The sequence below is a fragment of the Xyrauchen texanus genome, chromosome 13 (genome assembly GCF_025860055.1).
Source record: "Xyrauchen texanus isolate HMW12.3.18 chromosome 13, RBS_HiC_50CHRs, whole genome shotgun sequence".
Taxonomy (NCBI): domain Eukaryota; kingdom Metazoa; phylum Chordata; class Actinopteri; order Cypriniformes; family Catostomidae; genus Xyrauchen; species Xyrauchen texanus.
This window is the reverse complement of record NC_068288.1, coordinates 11,029,045-11,056,335: the sequence shown is the minus strand read 5'-3', so window position 1 is coordinate 11,056,335 and position 27,291 is coordinate 11,029,045. Positions and strand designations below refer to the sequence as shown.

General features: G+C 37.7%; 2 protein-coding genes across 7 annotated transcripts; both read left to right on the top strand.

Moving 5' to 3' along the window:
* Nucleotides 1–7,533: 7,533 nt before the first annotated feature.
* Nucleotides 7,534–19,980, top strand: LOC127653996 (regucalcin-like). 5 transcript variants are annotated; one of them, XR_007971887.1, is made up of 8 exons: nt 13,312–13,541; nt 14,951–15,116; nt 15,309–15,491; nt 16,616–16,831; nt 16,924–17,055; nt 18,871–19,025; nt 19,131–19,239; nt 19,466–19,980. XR_007971887.1 is itself a non-coding variant. In XM_052140902.1 (7 exons), exons 2-7 carry the CDS (start codon nt 14,954–14,956, stop codon nt 19,179–19,181), a joined length of 900 nt encoding a protein of 299 aa, XP_051996862.1. In that variant the 5' UTR covers nt 7,534–7,630; nt 14,951–14,953; the 3' UTR covers nt 19,182–19,980. The 5 variants fall into 5 exon arrangements, 2 of the variants coding, with proteins under 2 accessions (XP_051996862.1, XP_051996861.1); XR_007971886.1 differs by having other exon boundaries at nt 13,313–13,541; nt 19,131–19,250; nt 19,493–19,980; XR_007971885.1 differs by having other exon boundaries at nt 13,313–13,541; nt 19,131–19,250.
* On the top strand, nt 19,236–25,762 carry LOC127653994 (PI-PLC X domain-containing protein 1). 2 transcript variants are annotated; one of them, XM_052140899.1, is made up of 7 exons: nt 19,236–19,649; nt 20,796–20,916; nt 21,993–22,123; nt 22,204–22,326; nt 22,442–22,603; nt 24,945–25,119; nt 25,221–25,762. In XM_052140899.1, exons 2-7 carry the CDS (start codon nt 20,829–20,831, stop codon nt 25,457–25,459), a joined length of 918 nt encoding a protein of 305 aa, XP_051996859.1. In that variant the 5' UTR covers nt 19,236–19,649; nt 20,796–20,828; the 3' UTR covers nt 25,460–25,762. The 2 variants fall into 2 exon arrangements, with proteins under 2 accessions (XP_051996859.1, XP_051996860.1); XM_052140900.1 differs by lacking the exon at nt 19,236–19,649 and having other exon boundaries at nt 20,697–20,916.
* The last annotated feature ends 1,529 nt before the right edge of the window (nt 25,763–27,291 follow it).

Sequence of the window (27,291 nt, the reverse complement as noted above, 5' to 3'; positions counted from 1 at the left end):
GTAAGATACACAGATTGAACATACTGAGCATTGAGACATGGCCTCCCTTCAGCACCATTACTTAATCTCCTGTTGACAAAATTGCACCCATTACATTTACAGAAGAGATGACGGAAAACACAGGTTTTTGCCTTATCACTCTCTCTGCAGGCGGCATCATTTGGGAAGTGTTTCCTGAGTAATTTTCCTCTTGAGCAGTTTGTCAGCTTGTGCAGAGACCTCCGGGTATTGAATGCAATCCGAGACTATACCGTCGGCATTCCCCTCACGCACACCCATTCAAACAGATGACTGTACAGGTGCTCATAGATAGGTGAGACGTTAAAACTGTGCGGAACCTCATTGTTGAGACCTGTTGTGGTTGTTTTATGATTATTGAATTAATGTGTGGATCCACTTCAGTTTTATTTCAGTCCTTTTTGCCTTGATCCAGCACCTGAGAAGTGTTGGATGTGCGTGCATTCCAAATCCCCATTTTGTCCTCAAACACTGGGCCTGCTACAAGGTGTATGTGTACTTGTTTTCTATACTTGTGAGACCCTAAGTGTTTATGCAAATATAGTAAGACCTCTTAAAACTCACTTGTGATTTAGTAACTAGTGGCCGATAATTCTGCCGATGTTTGATCATTTTGAGATCATCAGATGGTAACTGTGTCCAATTGGCAGTTTAACAGATTGGTCATTACACCTAGTGTCAGTCCCAAAATCTACATACAGCCTATCAATGAATGATGCACATTTTCTGTTTACAAATACAGCAATATTTGTTTGAATTCCATCTATCCATCCATCTTCAACCGCTTATCCGAAGTCGGTTCGTGGGGGCAGCAGCTCCAGCAGGGGGCCCCAAACTTCCCTATCCCGAGCCACAATAACCAGCTCTGAATGGGGGATCCCGAGGCGTTCCCAGGCCAGTGTGGAGATGTAATCTCTCCACTTAATCCTGGGTCTTCCCCGAGGCCTCCTCCCAGCTGGACATGCCTGAAACACCTCCCTAGGGAGGCGGCCAGGGGCAACCTTACCAGATGCCCAAACCACCTCAACTGACTCCTTTCGACGCAAAGGAGCAGCGGCTGCTCCGAGCTCCTCACAGATGACTGACCTCCTCACCCTATCTCTAAGGAAGAAGCCCGCCACCCTTCTGAGGAAGCCCATTTCGGCCACTTGTACTCACAACCTAGTTCTTTCGGTCATGACCCAACCTTCATGACCATAGGTGAGGGTAGGAACAAAAATTGACCGGTAGATCGAGTGCTTTGCCTTCCGGCTCAGCTCTCTTTTCGTGACAACGGTGTGATAGAGCGAGTGCAATACCGCCCCCGCTGCCCCGATTCTCCGGCCAACCTCCTGCTCCATTGTTCCCTCACTCGTGAACAAGACCCCGAGGTACTTGAACTCCTTCACTTGGGGCAATACCTCCTTCCCTACCCGGATTACGCACTCCATGGGTTTCCTGCTGAGAACCATGGCCTTGTTTGGGCCATTCAATCTTGTTTGAATTTTGCATAAATATTATAAAGTTAAAGGTGCTGTAAGCCTTTTTTTCATGGAAAAGTATGCAAAAATGTTCCTACTCCCTTTAAAGATAGTAATGAAATAAGTGTCATGACATATCTCGCTAGTCTCTGTGACAGCTGTAGACTTTGTAAACCGCAAACAATTATATGTCCTCGAACCGCGGATATTGACGCTTTTCATCTGTCAATCATTTCGCTCGTTCTCATTTGAAGTGGATCATTGAAGCTATGATTCATAATGTTTGTCAGTTGAGGGCCCTATTGTGCCACTGTTGAATTTGACAGCCACAGGAACAAAAAATGCTGCTCTTTTGCTCAGTTTTAGTCTCAAAATGAATCTTTGGAGGGTGGGGTTTTGGAATGAGGAGGCATGGCTAATTCAAAGCTTCATAGTGCCGCACAGTGGTTGGTCAGGAAAAATGTGGATATTAATAAAGACCAGAGCCCACAAAAAATATTGTGTTTAATATATTTTAAGCCGAAATCACTCTCTCTTTCAGTTGTTGAAATTTGAGCCACACTCTGGTGAGCAGGTCCCACTGCTGTTAAAAATGAAGAGAAGTTCTCTAGCTTTGAGCAAAGCTATTGAGAGTGGAGACACAGACCTCGGTACACACCCATTTGCATGCATATGTTTAAAAACCTTGTGAGCTGCCCACTTAGACAACATTTTTAGGTATCATAGGCAAGACACAAAGGCTGTAACAAACAGCAGGGACCAAAATTATGCTCTCTTTAAAGGAATCGTTCATTAATTTTGAACTCCCTTTATTTATATTTATAACCAGGCCATTTATGTTTTTAAAACCCTAATATTGCACTAAACCCGAATTACTTTTTCTGTGGAACACAAGGACAAATGTAGCACCCAAATCACATAAGGCGACTATGTCAATAACATGAAACCTCACTGGTTCTGGCATCTCTTATGACCAAATATAATGACATCATGACACAAGAACCAATAAGATTTGATGTAAATGATGTTGTTGCCATATTTGGTTTGGCGCTGTGGACACAAGTTGATCAGCGATTTGATTTGAAAGTGAATAACGTCTAAAATGTCTGTCTGTTCCTTAAATAACATGATCGTATGGCTTCATAAGACTTGGAATGCTGTGCACGAGTCATATGGAGCTTATGGCGAAAATAATGTGTATTATTATATATAAAAATATTTTTAAAATGTTTCCTTTGTGTTCTACCGAAGAAAGTCAAAGGGGTTTAGAGTGACATCTGAGCTTTCTTGTATCGAACTCTGCAACGTCTATATAAAGGCCAGTTATAAAGTGCAGGTTAGCACCTTTCATTTTTCCTAATTTTCTCTCTGCTTAAAGGGGCTGTAAGCTATTTTTTCATGGAAAAGGATGCAAAAAGTGTTCATACTCCCTTGAAGATATGAATGAGATAAGTGTCCTGAGATATCTTTGTGCAGCTGTAGACTTTGTAAACAGCAAACAATTATGTGTCCATGGACATTGACTCTTTTCACCCATCAATCATTTTGCTCGTTCTCATAGTGTTGTATTTGAAGCGGATCATTGAGGCTATGATTCATAATGTTTGTCAGGTGAGGGCGCTATTGTGCCACTGTTGAATTTGACAGCCACAGGAACAAACAATGCTGCACTTTTGCTTGAATTTAGTCTCAAAATGATCTTTGGAGGGTGGGGTTTTGGAATGAGGGGGCGTGGTTAATTCAACAGCTCAGTCACGTGAAGCTTCAGAACACTAAAAATGCTTCCTGCACCTTTAACCCAATCCTGTATATTGTCATGATGGCAAAATTCCTGCTAATGTCCAAGGTTTTGAAAAACACAAAAGTCAACATATACTATCTAACACCTTTGATGTTTAGATATTGTAAATGAGAAAACACTGTATGTGTAAGCCAATGTTATTGCTTTTAGACTGACCTACCGCCCTCAGGTTTCCACCTTGGCTTCATTATGATAGAGGTTTTAACAAAAGACTTCAGAGATAGAATTCAACATGTCTCAGCTTCACCCGAGCAAGAAGGAACAAGATATGCATCTGGTTTTTATCAAAGCTGCTTTGGAATGAAAAATCTGTTAAAAAAAATGTTGTATGTTTGTGCAGATATTGGAGACTTGGATTACTCATTTACAAAGTGCTGTGGACGAGTACGGCCAAGAATGCCAAGAATGAATTTGCTGCCAAGGTGAGGACCTCAGACCAGGGCAAACTAGGCCGCCGGGACTGCACAAACACGGCGAACAACTCTACGAGACCTTAAGAGTGCCTGAAAAGTGGTGTCCTTGACTGTATTATTTCTTCCTTCTTATATTAACTTCCTCTCACACTTTGTTTCAGTCATTCTCTTTCTATTTTATTTAAATAAACTATACACACTGGAAATCACTGGCCCAGAACAATCTTCAGTGCTGTTTTTGGCCATGTCTTCAAATATCCAGAGCTAAATGATGAAGCAGCACTGAAATGAAAAACTGTACAACAAATGTAACCCATAGAAATATTGTTAATTAGAATTTATATTTAGGATAAATTCTTGTGTTAACCTGTTGAATTAGCATGTATAGCTAATGAAAGACTGAAGAATTATGATGTATTTCACCTACGTCACACCTCTTGTGTCTACAGAACCAACTAAAAACTATTAAAGGAGACCTATTATGCCCCTTTTTCCAAGATGTAATATAAGCCTCAGGTGTCCCCAGAATGTGCCTGTGAAGTTTCATGGTATAATAATTTATTATACCATGTTATACAGTATATGCCTCTTTTTGGGTGGAATCAAAAACACACTGTTTTCGTGTGTGTCTCTTTAAATGCAAATTAGCTGCTGCTCCCCGCCCCTGACATAGCTCTGTTCTCCGTGAGTACAATCAGAGACAATGGTAGCTGCATTGGCCATGGAATCAGCCAACAAGCACATTCGGAAAGGCGATTTGCAAACATTCACAAAATATAAAGTGCGATACTTACATCTTCAGGATATAAAGCTGGAACACGAACAGTTGGTATTGAACCATGCTTGAGAATCCAATTTGAAGAAAATCCTGCTTTATATTGACACTCATTTACAAAGCAGTCCGGTGTAAAATTATTTGTACAAACATACACACATTTTTGTTTTGGGGCACATTTCCTTCAACTTGTCCACTGCGTCTTCATTGGCTCTGATGCCGGGAGAACATGAAGACTCTTATGTTCACTTTTACAGCAACAACAGAAATTGTTTTGCTGGTAAAACCTTAGAGATGAATACTTTAATATCACAGCAAAGATGATGTCTTCTTGAGTTGTTGCCTAGTTACAGTGGTAAACAGCTGCCACATGTACTTGCATTGATGATGTAATCGGACCCAAAAAATATGATGTGAACAGAGACCAGATGGGAGTTGGGAGGAAATGAACTAGGGTTCGGTCCAAGCGATCGAACCAAGTTTGAAAGCACCCTCATCACCTTGATGTAGGGTAATAGTTTGGATGTGTGTGTAGAGTTCCTCTCATACGTTTGGTTTGATTTGTTTATGTTTATATCTCTTGGAGAATGTGCAAAATGTTTATCCTCTTCTTTTTTTTCCTTCTTTTTTTTTTTTTTTTTAAATAAGAGGGATCAAATCAATTACTGATTCATGTATAATTTCCTGTCAATCATTTTGCTCGTTCTCATAGTGTTGTATTTGAAGCGGAACATTGAGGATGTGATTCAGTTTGTCAGTTGAGGGCGCTATTGTGCCACTGTTGCATTTGACAGCCACAGAAACAAACAATGCTGCTCTTTTGCTCTTGTTTTAGTCTCAAAATTATCTTTGGAATGAGGGGGTGTGGTTAATTCAACATCTCAGTCACATAGCTTTTTCAGGGCAGTTCTAAATAAAATTAACTGACTCTGCAAAGCATATGTAAGCTTATGAGAAAGGGGGTAAACTTTGAGCACAAATGTATGTGCCTGAGATTCGAGATCCAGGGCCCTATTTTAAGAGCGCTAAGCACAGAGCTTTGCTTTAATCATAAGCGCAACTCAGTAGGCATGGCCATGAAGTTTTGGTATTTTCGTGCAAGCAGGCACGAAGTCTATGCATGAGTGGGTTTGTCAAAATTGCGCGTGCAAAGTACTAATGGGTAGTGTGCAATTTAATTCTAAATGTATTCTCCAATTATTGCACCAGTGCGTCCTATTATATGTTCCATTCCTTGTCAAACACCAGCGATATAAACAAAGACATCACATTCATAAGAATTTGGTAGTGTAAATGGACTGTATGCAATGAATTATAAGAAAAGAAATATGGACTTTTGGTCTTTTGTGCATTAACTGCATCTTTGTTGAATGTCATGCATATTTCTATGACAGTGATGCGCTCCTTTTATACGCATGGAAAATGTGCTTTCTCGACAGGATTTGGATGTAGGATATATTATTAATTATTTTCATCTGCTGGCACACAAACCAGGGCTAGTATTAACAGTGATTGCTTCAGCACGCATGCACTCACTTCTATCTGTCGATTCAAATTACACCTCAAACAAAACAAAAACATAATCAAAATAATAAAGTGGTAAAAAAAGATCATACCAAATCCAAACAATTTACTCTCCAATTTCTTCACCCGCCCCTTATGCAGTGACTTAAAATCACTCCACGACAACAGGTGGAAAAATACCAATTCAAATTATATCATAAATACAATTGTAAATATAAACATTATAATAATAATTGAAACAAACCATGACCTATAGATAGTTTAACTCTCATCTCTTAAAAAAAAAAATCATAAAATTGCTACAACTGTGTTGGGGACATAATTTGATATACTTTATATATGACATATATTTTCAGAGTTTGGGCATGAACTTTAATAACACCTGCTGGTTTAATCTCCAAACTGCAAATGCAGGAACTGATTTTAGACGTCGCGCTGAGATTAGACGTGCTTCTCAAACATCTTAGCGCAGTTATCTATTTCTCAGGAAAATAGCAAATTTGTGATTGTGCTTTGCGCCGCTTCAATTACATACAATACACCCACAGTTTGCGCATATACACCCACAGATAGCGCAAAAACACTCCCAACAACAGCACTTGCTCTTTGCACTGGCGCGAAATTGCGCTTCAAAGTAGCCCTTTCAAAAAAATTGGAAAAGACATAGCACACTATGTCTTATATATTTATTATTCTTTCGTTCACAGGGATCTGGAGAGATGGAATGAATCCGAGATCAGTACTGTTCTTTTGCGCTGTTCAGTAACCACAGATCATGCTCTGGTTGATCGTCTAAACCGTGCTAAAGCCACTGCTGCCAAAAAGTGACTTTTACACTTCCACCCTGTTCAACCAAACTGTATTTGCTGCCAAACAGTGAACCCCTGTGAACCCAAAGCAACTCGCAGCAGTTTGCAGATTTTGCTTTCAGTTGTGTAATGGAAAGTTTCCAGAAAGAGAATGGCTGACGCAGATGGAAGGAGTTGGGAAAAATGTCTAGTTGGATGCACAGACAGAGAGAAGAACAGCAAGAGAACTTGCATGTCAGCATATGTGTTTTCCTGCCTCCAGTGGACAGCCAAAAGCAGTTCCCATTTCCCCCCACAATATAAACTTTGAAACCGTCTTTGAACCATTGTGTGCTTGTGGTAAAATCATACATGTCACTAATCATATGCCTGTGTTACATAAAACCGATCTGTCTTTTTGAATATAACCTAAACACTTGAATGACAGAGAAATATCTGTCACTCTAATTAATCCATGATTGCATACTGAATCTTGTATGTTATGCGTGCATTGAAATCACACTGTTGGTTTGCTCTGTAATGTGTGATGTCTCTGTCACCCAGTTATTGTAGGAGGAAATATAACTTGCATAACTGTTTAAAGTGACTTTTTTGTTGTTGTTGTTGTTTTAAACAACAGCTTATATCCAGGCACTGTTTATGGTGCCAAGAAAGAAGAGGTCAAACTCCTCTTATTTGCACTTGGATATTAAATTGGCTTTGGAGATGTATGTACACGTCTGACCAAAGAGGGCGCTCTTCTGGACTCATTATACGTTTACAGAGTCAGACGTCTGAATCTTTGCTGAGTTGGAAGTCGCAAAGACACCGATTGAAGAGAGTTTCAAAAGGTACGACAACACAAAACTCCGAGTTTATAGACTGGTTAATGTCTAATGACACCGATTACTCATATTCAGAATTTCCCTGTCATTGATTTAACAGTTCTGCTTATCCAGATAGGTTACTTTATACTGCAAATTAAATGTAGTTTGAATAGTTTTGTTGGTTTAATATTTATTTTTAAAAGTGAAACATTTAGTCAGCAGCTTTATTTATTTTAAGTGTCAAACGAGGCTCACTTGCAACCCTGCATGGTCACTTTTTGTTATAACATAGGTGGATGAAATCCCTTTCAAAAGAATCACAGTTGTGTCATTCGCGATTGTGATTGTGCAGTGACGCATTTGTTACAACGTCCTACAAAAAATGTCATTGTCCTGTCACAGTTTCTGGAAATGTAGAAATTCAATAATTAGTCAAATTAGGTGCGTGAGAATGAATGAGCGAGACTGTTGACAGTGGCGGTTGACGGAGTCCCCGTGACAAAACTACACTCGCAACTTAAATTAGTTATAAAACTGCCCTTACACATTTCCTCAAACTTAAAGATGCCATGTAAGTAACATAATTCTCATTAATTTAGTGTACTATCCATATTAACGTTACGTATGATAGGCTATCAAATGGTCACTCTTCACAATATCTTTAAAGGGATAGTTCTCCCAAAAATGAAAATGCTCTCTTCATTTACTCGCCCTCATATGGAAGCATATGGGTAGCAATATTCAATTTGACATTTAATATGCAAAATGACAATGCAATATGTAAAATGGCAATGCATTCTGTATTTAAATTTACATTTTACATTACCATTCTAGCAACGTTTGGTGCAAAATGAAAATGAAATTACATAATTTACATTTGCCATTTCATACACTCGTTTTAATATGCATTATTGAAACGCATTATAAGTTGCAAAATTAAAATGAAAATGTATTACAGAAATGATTAGATATGTGTAACATGTTCAGGCAAAAACTGTGGCAAAATGATCATTCAAATGTTATTTTTCTTAAATGCATTTACACTCACAGTCAAGACACTTGCGACTGCTTTTTCATTAAATGTCCCGCAATGAATGTAGCAAAATTCAATGTGCACATTGAAAATGCATTCCCAGCCGATCACGCCCCTGCCCGCCCCGCCCCCTCCCGCCCTGTCAATCACTGCATCAAGGCGGGGCTCGGCAACAGGCAAACATAACATGTTATGGCTATGTTACGTGTTTTGAGCTTACAGTCTATGGTTTTGAGGTGTTGGAAAAATGGCGGCAGCAGAGCTAATACGAGCGTTAAATTCACTAGCAGATGAAGTGGAGCGTGAACAGAGAAACGGTAGTATTTCCGAAGATTATTACGAGTATGTAGGTGATAGAACCAGTACGTTGTTGGAACGTCTGGGAGAAATTTCTGCCTTATCAGGCGCCGACACCCGTTTGGCTGCTGACCTCTTAAAGGTGGTGGAAGAACAATTGTATTCGGAGAGGCCTAGGGGAGTGGGGAGACCAGCAGCCCTGGAGATCCCTGGCGAGGCCATAGAGGGGTATCTTATGTATGGGTTAAAAGTTAAAGATATCGCAGCCTTGTATGGAGTTAGTCGATGGACGGTACATCGACGAATGCAGCAGTGTGGACTGAAGTAAACAACAACTTAAATATATTTTAATGATTTTATACAAATGCCTCAAGGCCATAGTCTCTGTGTTTACTCCCGAATTCTGCCATGGGGATTTTAATTTAAAAAAAAAAGGCAGTTTTGTTTTTTAAATGTAGTAACGTTAACTGTTAATAGTTATCTAATATTACTTCAATTAATTTCAGAAGTAACAATTGATTTACATACATACTACCGGCAAGTCTTATCCTGCGTGACTGATGTATTTAGACCTGCTTTGTCTTTGTGGTGGTGAAACGTCTTGAAGCAACAGAGAAACATACAGTTGAATAGAATAATCTGATAGGTAGAAGTTAAACTAGGACATTCAGATATGACATGAATAACTAAGACACAGACACATGTGTATAGGGTTTTACACATTTCTGTTCATCACATAAATATCTGATGCATCTAATGCTAAATACATCACTCTATTATTCACTTGTTCCGCAGAGTTTCAGAGTTGTACTCTGGCATTGAAAATACAGAACTGGACCGTTTGGTGATGGACATTCAAAGGGAGCACCCACGGTGTGGGTATCGTATGATGAGAGCTTTTCTCCAAGCAAGTGGACATTTGATTCAGTGTAAGTTTGTTTTTGTTTACATACTTGCAGGCTGATTTATACTTCTGTGTGGGACCTATGGCAGACCTGCATAGCCTTTATGAGGTTTGCATTTATAGCCCAGCTTTGGTGTGTTTGTATTGTTCTGCAAGTATACAGCCAAACCAGTGGTGTCGACTACAGGAGTAGTCAGCAGAAGCAGGTATTTTACGTTATGACTAATTGTTATTTGGATTCATGTTTTATGAGCTTTTCCTTCTATATATTTGTGTAAGCAGCCTTTGCACTTTCATTACAAGCAATCAGGCACTATTACATTTAGTCCCAATGAATGCAAAACTACTGCAGATATATTTTGTATAATCCTGGGGAGGGTCTTTGGTTCTGACCAATTACAGCACTTGCATTCTGCGTAAATGCAATGTATAGTTATATTATGGAGAGGTGTAACCATCGTAGCTACACAGAGCATACGGCTTTGTTCCAATGTAGAAGTATAAACCAGCCTTCAGTCTACACTCACAAGATAGCTAATAAGATATTTGGTGTGTACACACAAACATTAAGTCCAGTTCAATTCTGAAAGATATAAAAACCATTAGTCATTATTATTATTAATTTTATTTCAGTAACTCTCTTTTTGAAATTCTTGTATTTACTTTGACAAGTAGAAGTGATTTTACCCAACTCTAATTAACTTTACGCAAATGCAACATTACAAAAATCACAATAATATCTCATCATCTGAAGTTTTTAGGGTACGTGAATCACTACACAGAGTGGACCCAGAGGGAACACAACTCGAGCCCTGGCTAACCGGACTCTTCATCGCAGACAGTACTCCGTTCCTGCTCCGAATTGCATGTGGCATATAGATGGAAATCATAAATTAATACGGTAATTCGATTTTTTTGGATGGCACCCAACTGGGATTGTCAAATGTTTTGATGCCAAAGACCCCCAAATATTATGATCTCCTTGTGAGGGACCTACATATTTTCATTTACTACACATTTATACTGTGAGACAATAATATTAAGCATTATATTTTGAATGACAACAATGTTGTTATAATTATATTCATTATTAAATTATATACAAGACAGATTTACTGGTGAAACTCGAAAAATTAGAATATCGTGCAAAAGTTATAATTTTGATGATTATGGCTTACAGCTTATGAAAACCCCAAAATTCAAAATCTCAGAAAATTAGAATATTACATAAAATCAATAAAAAAAAGGATTTTAAATACAGAAATGTCGGCCCTCTGAAAAGTATAATCATACATATGTATACAGTTATATACTAAATATATTAGTTTCACTTTTTAATTTGAATTACTGAAATACATGAACTGTTGCACGATTTTCTAATTTTTCGAGTTTCACCTGTAAATCTGTCTTGTATATAATTTAATAATGAATATAATTATAACAACATTGTTGTCATTCAAAATATAATGCTTAATATTATTGTCTCACAGTATAAATGTGTAGTAAATGAAAATATGTAGGTCCCTCACAAGGAGATCATAATATTTGGGGGTCTTTGGCATCAAAACATTTGACAATCCCAGTTGGGTGCCATCCAAAAAATCGAATTACCGTATTAATTTATGATTTCCATCTATATGCCACATGCAATTCGAGCAGGAACGAGTACTGTCTGCGATGAAGAGTCCGGTTAGCCAGGGCTCGAGTTGTGTTCCCTCTGGGTCCACTCTGTGTAGTGATTCACGTACCCTAAAAACTTCAGATGATGAGATATTATTGTGATTTTTGTAATGTTGCATTTGCGTAAAGTTAATTAGAGTTGGGTAAAATCACTTCTACTTGTCAAAGTAAATACAAGAATTTCAAAAAGAGAGTTACTGAAATAAAATTAATAATAATAATAATAATGACTAATGGTTTTTATATCTTTCAGAATTGAACTGGACTTAATGTTTGTGTGTACACACCAAATATCTTATTAGCTATCTTGTGAGTGTAGACTGAAGGCTGGTTTATACTTCTACATTGGAACAAAGCCGTATGCTCTGTGTAGCTACGATGGTTACACCTCTCCATAATATAACTATACATTGCATTTACGCAGAATGCAAGTGCTGTAATTGGTCAGAACCAAAGACCCTCCCCAGGATTATACAAAATATATCTGCAGTAGTTTTGCATTCATTGGGACTAAATGTAATAGTGCCTGATTGCTTGTAATGAAAGTGCAAAGGCTGCTTACACAAATATATAGAAGGAAAAGCTCATAAAACATGAATCCAAATAACAATTAGTCATAACATAAAATACCTGCTTCTGCTGACTACTCCTGTAGTCGACACCACTGGTTTGGCTGTATACTTGCAGAACAATACAAACACACCAAAGCGGGGCTATAAATGCAAACCTCATAAAGGCTATGCAGGTCTGCCATAGGTCCCACACAGAAGTATAAATCAGCCTGCAAGTATGTAAACAAAAACAAACTTACACTGAATCAAATGTCCACTTGCTTGGAGAAAAGCTCTCATCATACGATACCCACACCGTGGGTGCTCCCTTTGAATGTCCATCACCAAACGGTCCAGTTCTGTATTTTCAATGCCAGAGTACAACTCTGAAACTCTGCGGAACAAGTGAATAATAGAGTGATGTATTTAGCATTAGATGCATCAGATATTTATGTGATGAACAGAAATGTGTAAAACCCTATACACATGTGTCTGTGTCTTAGTTATTCATGTCATATCTGAATGTCCTAGTTTAACTTCTACCTATCAGATTATTCTATTCAACTGTATGTTTCTCTGTTGCTTCAAGACGTTTTACCACCACAAAGACAAAGCAGGTCTAAATACATCAGTCACGCAGGATAAGACTTGCCGGTAGTATATATGTAAATCAATTGTTACTTCTGAAATTAACTGAAGTAACATTAGATAACTATTAACAGTTAACGTTACTACATTTAAAAAACAAAACTGCCTTTTTTTTTTATTAAAATCCCCATGGCAGAATTCGGGAGTAAACACAGAGACTATGGCCTTGAGGCATTTGTATAAAATCATTAAAATATATTTAAGTTGTTGTTTACTTCAGTCCACACTGCTGCATTCGTCGATGTACCGTCCATCGACTAACTCCATACAAGGCTGCGATATCTTTAACTTTTAACCCATACATAAGATACCCCTCTATGGCCTCGCCAGGGATCTCCAGGGCTGCTGGTCTCCCCACTCCCCTAGGCCTCTCCGAATACAATTGTTCTTCCACCACCTTTAAGAGGTCAGCATCCAAACGGGTGTCGGCGCCTGATAAGGCAGAAATTTCTCCCAGACGTTCCAACAACGTACTGGTTCTAGCACCTACATACTCGTAATAATCTTCGGAAATACTACCGTTTCTCTGTTCACGCTCCACTTCATCTGCTAGTGAATTTAACGCTCGTATTAGCTCTGCCGCCGCCATTTTTCCAACACCTCAAAACCATAGACTGTAAGCTCAAAACACGTAACATAGCCATAACATGTTATGTTTGCCTGTTGCCGAGCCCCGCCTTGATGCAGTGATTGACAGGGTGGGAGGGGGCAGGGCGGGGCAGGGGCGTGATCGGCTGGGAATGCATTTTCAATGTGCACATTGAATTTTGCTACATTCATTGCGGGACATTTAATGAAAAAGCAATCGCAAGTGTCTTGACTGTGAGTGTAAATGCATTTAAGAAAAATAACATTTGAATGATCATTTTGCCACAGTTTTTGCTTGAACATGTTACACATATCTAATCATTTCTGTAATACATTTTCATTTTAATTTTGCAACTTATAATGCGTTTCAATAATGCATATTAAAACGAGTGTATGAAATGGCAAATGTAAATTATGTAATTTCATTTTCATTTTGCACCAAACGTTGCTAGAATGGTAATGTAAAATGTAAATTTAAATACAGAATGCATTGCCATTTTACATATTGCATTGTCATTTTGCATATTAAATGTCAAATTGAATATTGCTACCCATATGCTTCCATACCCTCATGCCATCCAAGATGTGTATGAATTTCTTTCTTCTGCAGAACACAGATGAAGATTTTTAAGAGACTGTCTCAGCTCTGTAGGTCCATAGAATGCAAGTGAGTGGTGGGCAGAACATTGAAGCTCCAAAAAGCACATAAAGGCAGGATAAAAGTAATCCATACGACTCCAATGGTTGCATACATGTCATCAGAAACTATATGATAGGCATGGGTGGGAAACAGATCCAGATTTTAGTCCTTTTTTAACTTTTTTTAAATCTCCACCTTTGACCGGCCCCAACAAGTAAAAAAAACAAAAAAAGTAGATAGTGAAAGTGGAGATTTATAGTAAAAACTCACTTAAATATTGATCTGTTTTTTACCTACATTTATCATATCACTTCTGAAGACATGGATTTAACCACTGGAGTCGTATGGATTACTTTTATATTGCCTTTATGTGCTTTTTGGACCTTCAGAAGTCACCATGCAGTTGCATTGGATGGACCAACAGAGCTGAGATATTCTCCTAAAAATCTTAAGAAAGTCATACGCATATGGGAGGATATGGTGGGAGTAAATGATGAGAGAATTTTCATTTTTGGGTGAACTATTCCTTTAATAAGTAATTAACAAACATAATAAAGCCTAATGCTTAACAAATCCAGTAGTTCATGTAAATTTGTATGTGAATCTGAAATATGTGACAAACTGTCTTACTGCTACGCGTTACTTGTGTTATTAATGAAAATTATTTGGATATTTTGTTTCCTACCAAATAAATAATGCATCTTGTATAACATTATGCACTTATATTTGTGCATCTTTAACATGTTGGATATTTGGAGTGCATGTTAAAATAAGATAGAGGTCTATTTTCTAAAAAGCCGTGTTCTAAATAGCTTAAATAAGTCTGGTTTAGTTGGTTTACTATGAAACATACATTCGATAACACACAAGATGCTTCTGTTTTTTATTTGAACTTTGTCTCCCTTGAACTTCACTCATCTAAGTAGTATCTATGTTTCTGCTTGGAAGTAAAAGCTATTTCAAGACATCACACAATAACATGAACTTTAATTGTGTACTTCAGGTCATGTCATCCATAAAGATCGAGTGTGTAATCAAAGAAAAGAATGAGGTTGGAGAGAGTCCAGTCTGGGAGGAGAAGGACTCCTCTTTGGTATATGTTGATATTTCAGGTCAAAGGGTCAGCCGATGGAGCTCTCTGACCAGTCAAATAGAGAGTATTGCTACAGGTAAACCAATAAGACATCATTAAGTGTAATATGGTTTGCATTTTAGCTGTTGCAACAAAAGCCATGTAAAGTCTAAGTTTCAAGATGTACACAGTTTCAATTAAGCAATGTGTTTATGTTGATCTTACTGACAGTATGTGGCATTTACTGTAATGCTGAGGAATTCAAATACAGTATGTTGTCTTTTCACAGAGAAACCTGTGGGTTCTGTGGTTCCACGCCAGTCAGGTGGTTACGTAATTGCAGAGGGAACTCGATTTGCGTTTGCTGACTGGGGAAAGCATACTATTACAACTGTTGCTCAACTGGACAAGGAAAAAACCAACACCCGCTTCAATGATGGAAAAGTCGATCCAGCCGGCAGGTTTTTTGCAGGTATGAAAGAGCCAGAAATCTTAATCTTCTGTGGTGTTTCATGAACAGTTTCGTACATGCAGTAGTGGGGTTCAAAAGTCTGAGCACACTTGTTTAACTGCTTTTATTTAGCTTTTTTATATTATTTATAAGGATAGTTCACCCAAAAATGAAAATGCCCTATTTATTTCCTCACCCTCATGCAGGGGCGAAAATTTCATCAAAATGTTGGGGGGGGACAATAAACATAACAATTCTCAAGAGCAATTTTTGAAGGGTTTTTTGTTGTTGCCCCATTTGCATTTGTATTATTTTATTTCTTAAACAATTATTTTAAGAATAAATCATTATATTATTTACAATACACATATTTTAATGATATTTTAGGGGGGGACAACCCTCAGATGGGGGGGTCCTGACCCCCGACCCCCACGATTTCCGCCTATGCCCTCATGCCAACCTAGATGTATATGACTTTCTTCTGCAGAACACAAGCCACAATTTTAACACACAAAGCAATGTTGATGGCTAGAACTTTGAAGCTCCAGATAGTACATAAATGCAGCATAAAATAATCCAAACAACTCCAATGGTGTCTTAAGCGATATAATAAGTGTGGGTGAGAAACAGAACAATATTTAAGTCCTTTTCTCCTCCCTGCCCAGTAGGAGGCAATGTGCATGAAGAATGTGAATCACCAAAAACAAGAAATGAAGAATGTAAAAGCAAAATGGAGATTTATATTAAAATATTATTTAAATATGGATCTGTTTCTCACCCACACCTATCATATCACTTCTGAAGTCATGGATTTAACAACTGGAATCATAAGGATTACTTTTATGCTGCCTTTATGTGCTTTTTGGAGCTTTAAAGTTCTGTGCACCATTCACTTACATTCACTACAAATCTGAGATATTCTTTTAAAAATATTCGTGTTCTGCAGAAGAAAGAAAGTCATACACATTTGGGATGACATTTAAAAAAAAAGTGCAACTTACATTATGAGCATAACAATTTGAGTGCATTTTTGAATTTCTAGCATGTTGAAATAGTTCCTGATTCTGATTTAATTCTCTAAATAAGCCATTTAAACAATTTTCTCTTGGATTGTCACTTTCCCACCTCTCCCCTGCTGTGTCCAGGTACCATGGGTATGGTATTGCGGCCTGCAGTTGTGGAGAGGAAACAGGGGTCTTTGTACACCCTCTATCCTGACCATTCTGTTGTCCAGAATTTTGACCAAGTGGACATCTCCAATGGTTTGGACTGGTCACTGGATCACAGCGTCTTCTACTACATAGACAGCCTGGCATTCAAGGTGGAAGCCTTTGATTATGACATCCAGACTGGAGGGCTATGTGAGTTTGCATGAGCATTGTTAGGTGGTCTTGATGTAAAACTGCTTTGCATGTTTTCTCTAAATCTATGCATGTGTGTGTGGTTGCTTAAGCTAACCGCAGAGTGGTTTACAAGATGGAGAAGGATGAAGGCATACCAGATGGTATGTGTATAGACGCAGAAGGCAAACTGTGGGTCGCCTGCTACAATGGAGGAAGAGTGCTGCGCATTGACCCACAAACAGGTGTGTTAAATGTATACACATTAGCGTAATATGTACCAAAGGTAAGGAGATTTACAAATGCTGCCAAACACCTAGCACTCCAATGACAAAAAATCATTGTAAAAAGGGATAGACATAGACCGATATATCGATTTTACCGATTAATCGGTGCCGATAGTTGCTATTTGGAACTATTGGTTATATGCAAAAAATCTATGCCGATAGTTTTTTTTATTATTATTCCTCCGTGGTCATGCTTAAGGATTCTACATTTAGAAAGGCTTGATTCTACAATCACTGACACTTTGCTGTATGTAAATCTGTCATCATTGACAATATTCATATATTTAAAAAAAAATGTATTAGATAATCAAGTGTTCTATATTGAAGCAAGGGCATGCAAAGAAAAATGTGATTACATGGAACCATGCATCATACATCGTGTCTCCAACTTTACTGTATATCTTGTGAATAATAATAAAAAACCTCACCTGTTGTAATATATATATACTGTATGTACAGTATACACACACAAACACATATATACACTTACCGACCACTTTATTAGGTACACCTGTACACCTAATTATTCATGTGATTTATCTAATCAGCCAGTCGTGTTGCAGCAGTGCATAAATCATGCAGATACGGGTCAGGAGCTTCAGTTAATGTTCACTTCAACCATCAGAATGGGGAAAAAATTTGATCTCCGGATTTTGGCATGATTGTTGGTGCCAGACAGGCTGGTTTGAGTATTTCTTTCACTGCTGATCTCCAGCAGTGGGCACAGGCTCACCAAACTGGACATTTAAAGACAATAGCCTGGTCTGATGAATCTCGATTTCAGCGAGTGGTAGTCCCACTGCAGCCTCAGTGGAACCCAGTGTGGTCTTCTTCTGTTATACCCCATTCGCCTCATGGTTCGACGTGTTGTGCAGAGCGGTTATCTGAGTTCAATTGTACAGAGCGGTTATCTGAGTTACCATAGCCTTTCTGTCAGTTCGAAGCAGTCTGACCATACTCCGTTGACCTCTCTCATAAACGAGGCGTTTCCATCCACAGAACTGCAGTTCACTGGATGTTTTTTGTTTTTGGCACCATTCTGAGTAAACTCTAGATCTCAGGATATCAGCAGTTACAGAAATACTCAAACCAGCCCATCTGGCACCAACAATCATGCCAATTCACTGAGATAACACCCGTATATGTGTAATTTATGCATTGCACTGCTGCCACATGATTGGCTGTTTAGATAATCACATGAATAAGTAAGTGTACAGGTGTAACTATTAAAGTGGCCGGTGTATATATAAATATATATATATAAAATCCTTTATCTGGTGAATATATAGGCTTTAAAAAGCTTAATTTAATAAATACTTAAAAATAGTTAAATTGTAATCATTGTAACTGATCCAAGTCTTTATCATTTTAAAATAAGAGTCCCTGGTAAATTTCAGTTTATATTTAAAAGTCCTACGATTATACACTACATCGTAATTTTTCTGGTTATTATTGGGATTTTGGTTGCACAGTGAACTAAAAATCTACTATTGGTCAACCGCTACAAGAGACCACAGTACAAGAAGTGATACTCAGTACAGACCTGCTTTACACCATCAAAAGTTTGCAAATGACTGAAAAGACAATGGGATACATAGTCTGGGTGTGACAAATATTTTAGTCAACACTAAAATAATGTAGCGTTTACCAGTTTTTCTACAGTATTGGTTGTGCGGAGTATACAATGCTGTAAGTAAATGTTTGGTATGCATATACACAAACACTGTCTTTGAAAGGTGCTTGTGCCTTGTGGTAATAATGAACTTCTCTCAGGAACACGGCTACAAACCGTAAAACTACCAGTTGAGAAAACCACATCATGCTGTTTTGGTGGGAAGGACTACAGCGATCTCTACGTCACCACAGCGTATAAAGGCATGGATGAACATTCACTGGCCAAACAGCCTGAGGCCGGCTGCATATTTAAGGTAGATATCATATTTCATATCATGGGTCAACGTAGCGTGTGTGAAATGGGTTTAACACGGCATTTTATTTTTTGACAAGTAATATCTACTTTATTCTCGGCCCAGGTTTCCGGTTTAGGGTTCAAGGGCATCCCACCATACTCTTTTACTGGATGAAAACCAAGGAGACGTGATGTTCATTAAAGCATCACATTCATTTTGCTGTCACAATGTTGTAATCATGCAGTCAGTAATATAACTCCTAATGATATTGAAAATCTGACCTAATTTTGATGATTTCCAGGATTATATACATTGGGAACTATTTGTTTAATAGTAAACTGGATTAAATAGATAATTGTATTGGTCAATGATGCGGCTGCTGTTGGTGTTTCTTTAATAATCCACTTACATAATGAATATAATGAATAAGTTCTGTTTATTTGATGACTATAAAACAGAAAATTGATGTCTCTCTTTGGCGTAAGCCCCGTCTGAAGAAGTTGTACTCGGATCCGTAATATCCTGCCGGAGATAGGAGGCAGGGGCGAGGAGCCTACCCCCGTGCAGGACAGGACTCAACTGGTGGTGGTGGGGTGGTGGAGGTTACCATGTTTGCACACTGTAACAGCAATGTGTTAGATTGTGAGCAGACTTATAAAGCAACGGCTTATATGTGATTGGCTAGGAGTTACCCTGCTAATTGTGCAATGATGTACAGCTGCTAGTATTCCCACTAGAACTAAACTGCACTTACATTTCTATTGCATGACTAAGATCAAGATGTGAAACAAATGTATTCATTTCTATTTCATTAACCGTACTAAGGGCACAATCTGTAACTATTAAGAAATGATTGTCAGTAATGGATTTGTTCAATAGTGAACACTTTAAAAAAAAAAAAAAGTTTAGAATTCACTCAAATGATCTTTAGACCTTCTGTGAAGTTTATAAAAATGCAAATGACAAATAAAAACAGTAAAGAACAACTGCTGATAAAGTTCAGTTTAATATTAGCCTTTAAAATGCCAACAAAGTATTTTGCATGCTCATGCACTGGGGTTAATTGCTATCACATTTTTGTTGCAAATTTGTTCTCATTTCTTTCTTCTGAACAACTATAAATGTGGTTGTTTGCCGATTTCAGCATTTAGCCAATGCTGCAAAATGGCAACATTTACAACTAAAAAAGGGAAGTAAACAGCTGTGTTGGCAAAAACTACAAATCTTCTCTTAACTGTTTGTGAACGGTCTAACTTTGCATTCAAGTGTGAATATGTTTATAAGTAGCTTTTGAGAAAGTCCTCATTTTCATATGGGCTCAATGATTCATTGGACTACAATAGATGCCCAGCAAATAATCTTGTATGTGCCCAATATCCAGCAGACCACTGATGGTAATATGGACCATAACCTCCCTTGCCTCAGAAAGGTCACAATAACACATTTGTCAGGGCTTGGGTAGCTCAGCAATTAAAGGTGCTGACTACCACACGTGGAGTCGCAAGTATGAATCCAGGGTGTGCTGAGTAACTCCAGTCAGGCTTCTTAAGCAACCAATTGGTCCCTCCTAAGTAATCTAAAATGACCTAACTGGAGGGTGTTACCTAAAACTACATATAAAGACAATGCTGTGAATTTTAAGAACAAACAACACAAATGGGTATGTAACAAATAGGTACTTTGTTTGCTTTTCCAGCTAAACCACAAAAGAATGTGAACTGTCTGTGATTAATTCTAGATTGTGTTTGGAAAAAGCTGTTATAAATGGTATGATTTGTTTCCTTATAGGCAAATGTATCCCTATTGAGAAAGAACAGAAAGATGGATAAAACGGAGCATCTTGCTGACTGGATGTCTAACCTTAATGAGAAGTTCACAAAAATTCCTTTGAGCCACCTTGCCATTCCGGGTGAGTAATATGAATATCAAAAACTACAGAGTGGTCAATCTCAATCCATTTTCAAAATGAAACCTTTTGAAAAATTGAACAGCTGTCTTATACTATATTCTGATACGGGCTAATGTGTTAGTACTGGAAACAAGTCATTTAGAAAATGTACATGGTTTTCATCAAACATGAGATAATATATATATAAATTATTAAACATTATACTGTGAATAAGGCTCTAATTTATTTCATATTTTGCAAATACACACATACCTAACTTTTTTTTCATGAGGAAATGTGAATTTTATTAGATGTTTTAGTTATTAACTACCTTCATTTCTTGCTTAATTCATTTACATTTAAGCATTTGACAGACACTATTATCCAAAGTGACACACAGTGCATTGAATTTACAGTATACTGTACATTGGGAATCCTGACCATGCCACTGGTAGCATCATCTAAGCAGGGAACCCCATTTAAAACAGCTTTCCAGGCCTCTTTCCTTGTTCTATTTCATAATTAGCATATTCCATAATTTCATAAAATAAATCAGTGTTGATGCAAATGACCAATAAGATATAATAATTGTGTTCAGTTAGCACAAAAATGCCCAAATCAGGGCCGGCGGGCCAAAGTTGGCCCATGATGAGCTTTGATTTGGCCTGCCATGCCGTATATGACAAGAAGGGGGGAGGGGGGTAATGCCATTGACGCAACGCTTCATTACATACATTTTTCCGATTGCAGAATAATTATCTTTGTTATATTATGAAATCATAAAGGAGAGTAACCAGGGCAACTTTATATTTTAATATAATACAGTTTGATAAAATGCACCGTTAACTTTCGGCCCACGGCCCTCAATCAAGTTTGATTTTGTCCCTTCGAAGGAAAACGTTTGGGCACCTCTGAATCAGCCTATAGGTTTCCTCAATCTCTATCTTTCACGCTATCCAATAAACTTACACTATGCTAGGGAACCATGACATACAGAATATAATAACAAATTACGCTCATGCACAGAATGCTCCATGAGTTAAAGAGACCCAAAATAAACATACTGTACATTTTTTTGCTTGTTTGTTTTGCTCTAGGGAGCCATGATGCTATGGCATACAGCTTAGACATGGACTCTTCTGTGCTGGAACCTAAACGATTGAAGGCCTTGGATAAAATGTTTAGTGCTTTCTTAAGGCCCATTGTCAAAAAATGGGGCACTGTCCAGGTAAAGCACCTTTTAAAGCACAGTTATCTCATGATACACGTGCACTAGTCGATTGTTCATGTTTTCAAATGTTTGTTCAGGAAAAAAACATCTCCGAGCAGCTTGACGGTGGAGTGCGATACTTTGATCTGAGGGTTGCTGGGAAGCCTGAATCCAGTGATTTATTCTTCTACCATGGACTCTACACGACAATGACAGTGAAGGTTGTCCCGTCATTTTTTAATCATTTCAACTAATACTTTACATAAATGAAATAAAAGTGATTCATAGAAAGTACTGTAATTATTATAATTGCAATTATGCTTAATAACTTTATAGGAGGGAATGACAGAATTGGATAAATGGTTAGACCAGCATTCCAAGGAGGTGGTGATCCTTACTTTCTCGCATTTCAAAGAAATGACAGCCGATCAACATAAGGACCTGACCAAGTTCCTCAAGGAGCACTTTAAAACAAAACTCTGCCCAAAGCCTCAAGTGGTATGTAACCTCTGAATAGCCATAACCATCTTGGTGGCAGATCCCCATATAAATGTCCCATGTAAAGTCCAATTCTTACTTTTTATTTTATAAACCTACTGAGTGAATGCACATTATTCTTTGGTAGACATCTTTCAAATATTTGTTGAATCACCATAAAAGAGGCCATAAATTGTACACAGCAATTAACCCTTAAATGATGTGGGGGTTTTTTGCCAAAAATTATTTCAATTCATACCTTAGGTCTTTAGCAACCTGGAACTTATATCTATTACAAATGGATCTACAAAATGCCCAGATAGTGTAACATTTTAGAATTAGAAAATAATAGAACAGAATATATTGTGTTATATTTTGGTGTGTTATATTATTTATATATCAAATAGATTGCAACAACTGAAAGGATAGGATTCATTACTTCCACACTGAAATTTTATGAGACTAAACTGGCTTTCAAACACAAATTGAGCTACACATAACACATAAGCTACACATAAGCTACACAAATGTATTTTCCCAGGCAGCTATTGAGTAGTACAGTACACCCAAATGTCAATAGCCATATCATACTGTTCATGTGTTGTACTTGCTATAGTTTACTTCCATGTTACTTTAACATCAAATAACAATGTCAAAGGTGAATCAAGTCAATCACTGAAACTACAGTGTCAAATCTCAAAACATAAAACATGTTTAATATGTATGTGGATATGCATATGGGATACTGATAATTCACCATCATAGCAACTTTACTGGAATAGTAAACTTAACCTTGAGCGACCTCGCGTCCACGTGTGTGGATGTTGTATTTTGGCTTCGCTATTCTCAACGCATTATTTAAATGAACTGAAACCAACTGAATACTGTTCGCAAGACTCTACACTGTCATTTAAGGGTTAAACTTCTGGTGCACCGTGTCACGTGACACAACAGCATGACGTTAATTTCCAGGAAGTGCTGCTACTGGCGCCGCACCAACAAAAGCGCCACTGCTAAGAAACATTTTTAAGTTTTTTTTATTGAAACTTATTTGGTTGTAAAGAGAAGCGTCTCTAGTTTCGTTTGATATGCAGCTTTAAAAAATCCATTCATTTTTCGTGCATCAGCGCTCTGATAAACATGATGTCCACATATGTGGAAATTAGGACCGTGTTCCATCAAAACTTAAAAAACATGTTAGTTATTTTGAATATTTTTCATTCAACATTAATACAACATTAACAATTTGTTTCATTTTAATATATATATATTGTTATTGTTTTATTTTGTTCTCACGGTATTGTTCTATTCATTAACACTAGTAAATGCATTCCTATACATTTACTGTGCATTTTCACATTGAGAATAAATGTATTCATGCAAAAGCTGACAAATGTTGCTTTCAGAGGCTTTATATGGAGTTAGGATGAGTTAGGAGGTGCATTTCTAACTGATCTGAGGCCGGTGCAGACAGACAGCACACTGGACGTTAAGTCCTTCACTAAATAGGGAGCAAGGGATCAAGGGTGCATCCTATAGCTGTCTATGCAGCTAAGTGCATTCACTCCTAAAATCCTACCAAAAGTTCAGTTTCAGGCTGCAGATGATGTTTGAAATGCTCAACATGTTTGACAGACATGGGACAATTATAATCACTACATAGATTCAGGATTTTATAATGCAAAATGTTATTTTAACATGGTTGGCAGTGATATGATGATGCTGGCCATTACTTTTAATCAGATTGATTAATTCAGCTCTGTAATGTCTATAACATCTCAAAAACATGAATAACCAACACTCCTGGACACATAATAAACTATTTGATGATAAAAATCTGACTTCTTAAAATTTCACAACTTAGTCCCGCTGTCCACATATGTGGACATCCATTTTTAGGGAACTACTAGCTCTAGAAAAACAAAATTATAAATGCATTGCTTGTTTATGAGGTGCTACTATTTACAGATCACAAAGGGAAATGGAAAATACACACAGCAGTCACGCAAGGATCTCAGGGGTTTAAATAGTTATGGAATAATCGTAAAAATATGATTTATAAAAGTAGAAATGTACTGTATATTGTGGCACTATTACATATCTCAGGTCACTAAAGACCCTATACACTTTATATATATATATATATATATATATATATATATATATATATATATACTTATATGTAAGAGAAAGTTTGAGGAATCATTAAGTAGTGGGGGCATAACTCCAAACAATGGTTGAGGTAAAGAAGGTGGAAAGAGATCTTGGGTCACTAAAGACCCCATGTATGCATTTAAGGTTTAAAGTGCAATTCCAAATTAATACCCTATATGATCAAATTTTCTTTCCATTTTATGTGAAGCCCTCACTAAGTGACTGCTGGGGAAATGGTCATCAGGTCATCCTTTCTTATGACAACAATTTAGTCAATGATGAAGCTGTACTGTGGCCTCGAATCGAATACTGGTGGGCTGATAACTCAGACCCCAAGGAAGTAATTTCACACCTCAATACCCAGAAACAAAAGGGAAGGCCAGGTGAGTTAACCAGTCAACTCAAAAATTACTTTCTTTGCAAGTACTTTTTAAAGCATTATCCTTTCTCATTCTCCCTTATAACTTGTTTAATTGGTCTATAGAAGGACTTTTTGTTGCTGGTCTTAATCTGACTTTTGATGGGAATGACATGCTCCTGTACCTAATGAAGTCTTTGAAGGACAAGACCATGGCGGCGTACCCTCTGTTGCTGGAATGGGTGAAGGAACAACACCAGGGCCCTGATAAAGAAAGCATTAACATCATTGCTGGAGATTTTGTTGGGGTGAATAGCTTTGCTCAGGATATCATTCAGCTCAATAGAGCAGACAGTGGTTCATGAAGATCCAATGGGTAACCAATGTTGTACTACTTCTATTACTATATTTATAATGAGTTATAACCTGGTTATTATCAGGTTATATGGTATTAACCTGATTCAGACACAAAAAAGATGACTTCCCTCCAGGCTAAAATATGTTTTTACTCTTTGAGCGAGATACAAGCATAAAAATGTTTTTGTACTTGTGAGATTTCCAAATTTTGTTCATTCATAGGAAGTCAATAAACCCAATAAGTGAACGTGGAATGAAGGTATGAAATGACTAGGCCAATAGTGTAAACTTTAACCAAATGAAGTGAATAAAACTTGTAAAAATATTTAGTTGGTTTTTTTCCTTCTTTTTTTACATTTATTTTGTTTTATATTACTCAATTAAATGTGATGAAATTTTGTCATGAAATTTAAATGTATAACTCTTAACATAATTATTTTGGTATGGGTAAAAGAAGCTAATATCAGATTTGACAAACAGGACTTTTACAAACAGATTTTAAATGGTAAATGGTCTGCGCTTTTATAGTGCTTTTTTAACCTTAGAGGTTACCAAATCACTTTTTACTGTGTCCCATTCACCCATTCACACACACACTCATACGCCAATGGTGGCAGTGCTGCCATGCAAGGCGCTAGCCTGCCATTGGGAGCAACTTGGGGTTCAGTGTCTTGCCTAAGGACACTTCGGCATTTGGAGTCATGTGGGCCAGTAATTGAACAGCCAACCCTGTCATTGGCAGCCGACCCGCTCTACCACCTGAGCCACAGCCGCTCCAATTTTACAGTCCTCCTCTCATCTGTGGGTTATTTGTACAGAAAGTATAAGAAGTCTGCTTTGGGCCAATCATAAAGTCCTGACGGAGAAAATGCAGTTATTTAGGAGTAAAACAAATGTCCTCAAATTGGACAACTAGTGAAGTTACTCTATTCAGTAGGAGGATATCAAACATGTTTGATATTTTAGGGCTGACTATAGAGGAAATCTTGTAGAGTATGATGCTCCACGACTCCAATATGAATACATATAGTGAGCAGCCAATGAAAATCAAGCACACAGGGCCATGAAACTGGACCATGAAGAAAAGAAGATGGCAAACAAGCACTTAACTTTTAACGCCATTCACCTCCAACTTACATCACATTCTTTTTCCACCCAATAATGGACCCAAATTCACTTGGCCTGTTTGTTTTGTGAGAATCGTGACACGGAACAGAGAAAATATTTAAATACTCAAAATACAGCATGCCACATTTCATTAGATTGATAAGTGTCTTTGTGAGATTTTTTAATTACAGGCATATTAACATCAAACTTCAAAAGCTAACTTAAAACAAACAAACAAAAAGCTTGCTAGCTCGGCGAGTATTGACGCTGACTACAACCCCTGGAGTTGGAATTCAGGACATGCTGAGTGACTTCAGCCAGGTCTCCTAAGCAACCAAGGATAGAGTCCTCCTGCTATGGAGGATAGAGTCACATGGGGTAATCTGCTTGTGGTCTCTAAAATGTGTTGTTCTTGCTCTCGGTAGGGCACATGGTGAGTTGTGTATACAGAGAATAGCTTGGACCTCCACACGTCTACATCTCCATGGTAACACACTCAACAAGCAAAGTGATAAGATGCCTGAATTGACGTCTCAGACGCAGAGTCAACTGAGATTCGTCCTCCGCCACCCAAATTGAGGCAAGTAATAAAGCCACCATGAGGACTTAGAGCACGTAGAATTGGGCTTTTCAAATTGGGGAGAAAAAAAATTACGTTAGTGAACTCTAAATCGCGGAACAGAGGATGCGTGACCAATAGAAGACTGAAATGTCACACTTGTGATTTATTGTT

Bases quoted from the DNA above. Each gene is read 5' to 3' on its own strand.
- LOC127653996 (XM_052140902.1), top strand. From the start codon at position 14,954: ATGTCATCCATAAAGATCGAGTGTGTAATCAAAGAAAAGAATGAGGTT. The intron at 15,117-15,308 runs GTAAACCAATAA...GTCTTTTCACAG, and splicing joins AATAGAGAGTATTGCTACAG to AGAAACCTGTGGGTTCTGTG. The intron at 16,832-16,923 runs GTGAGTTTGCAT...TGGTTGCTTAAG, and splicing joins CATCCAGACTGGAGGGCTAT to CTAACCGCAGAGTGGTTTAC.
- LOC127653994 (XM_052140899.1), top strand. From the start codon at position 20,829: ATGGATAAAACGGAGCATCTTGCTGACTGGATGTCTAACCTTAATGAG. The intron at 20,917-21,992 runs GTGAGTAATATG...GTTTTGCTCTAG, and splicing joins GAGCCACCTTGCCATTCCGG to GGAGCCATGATGCTATGGCA. The intron at 22,604-24,944 runs GTATGTAACCTC...TTTTATGTGAAG, and splicing joins TCTGCCCAAAGCCTCAAGTG to CCCTCACTAAGTGACTGCTG.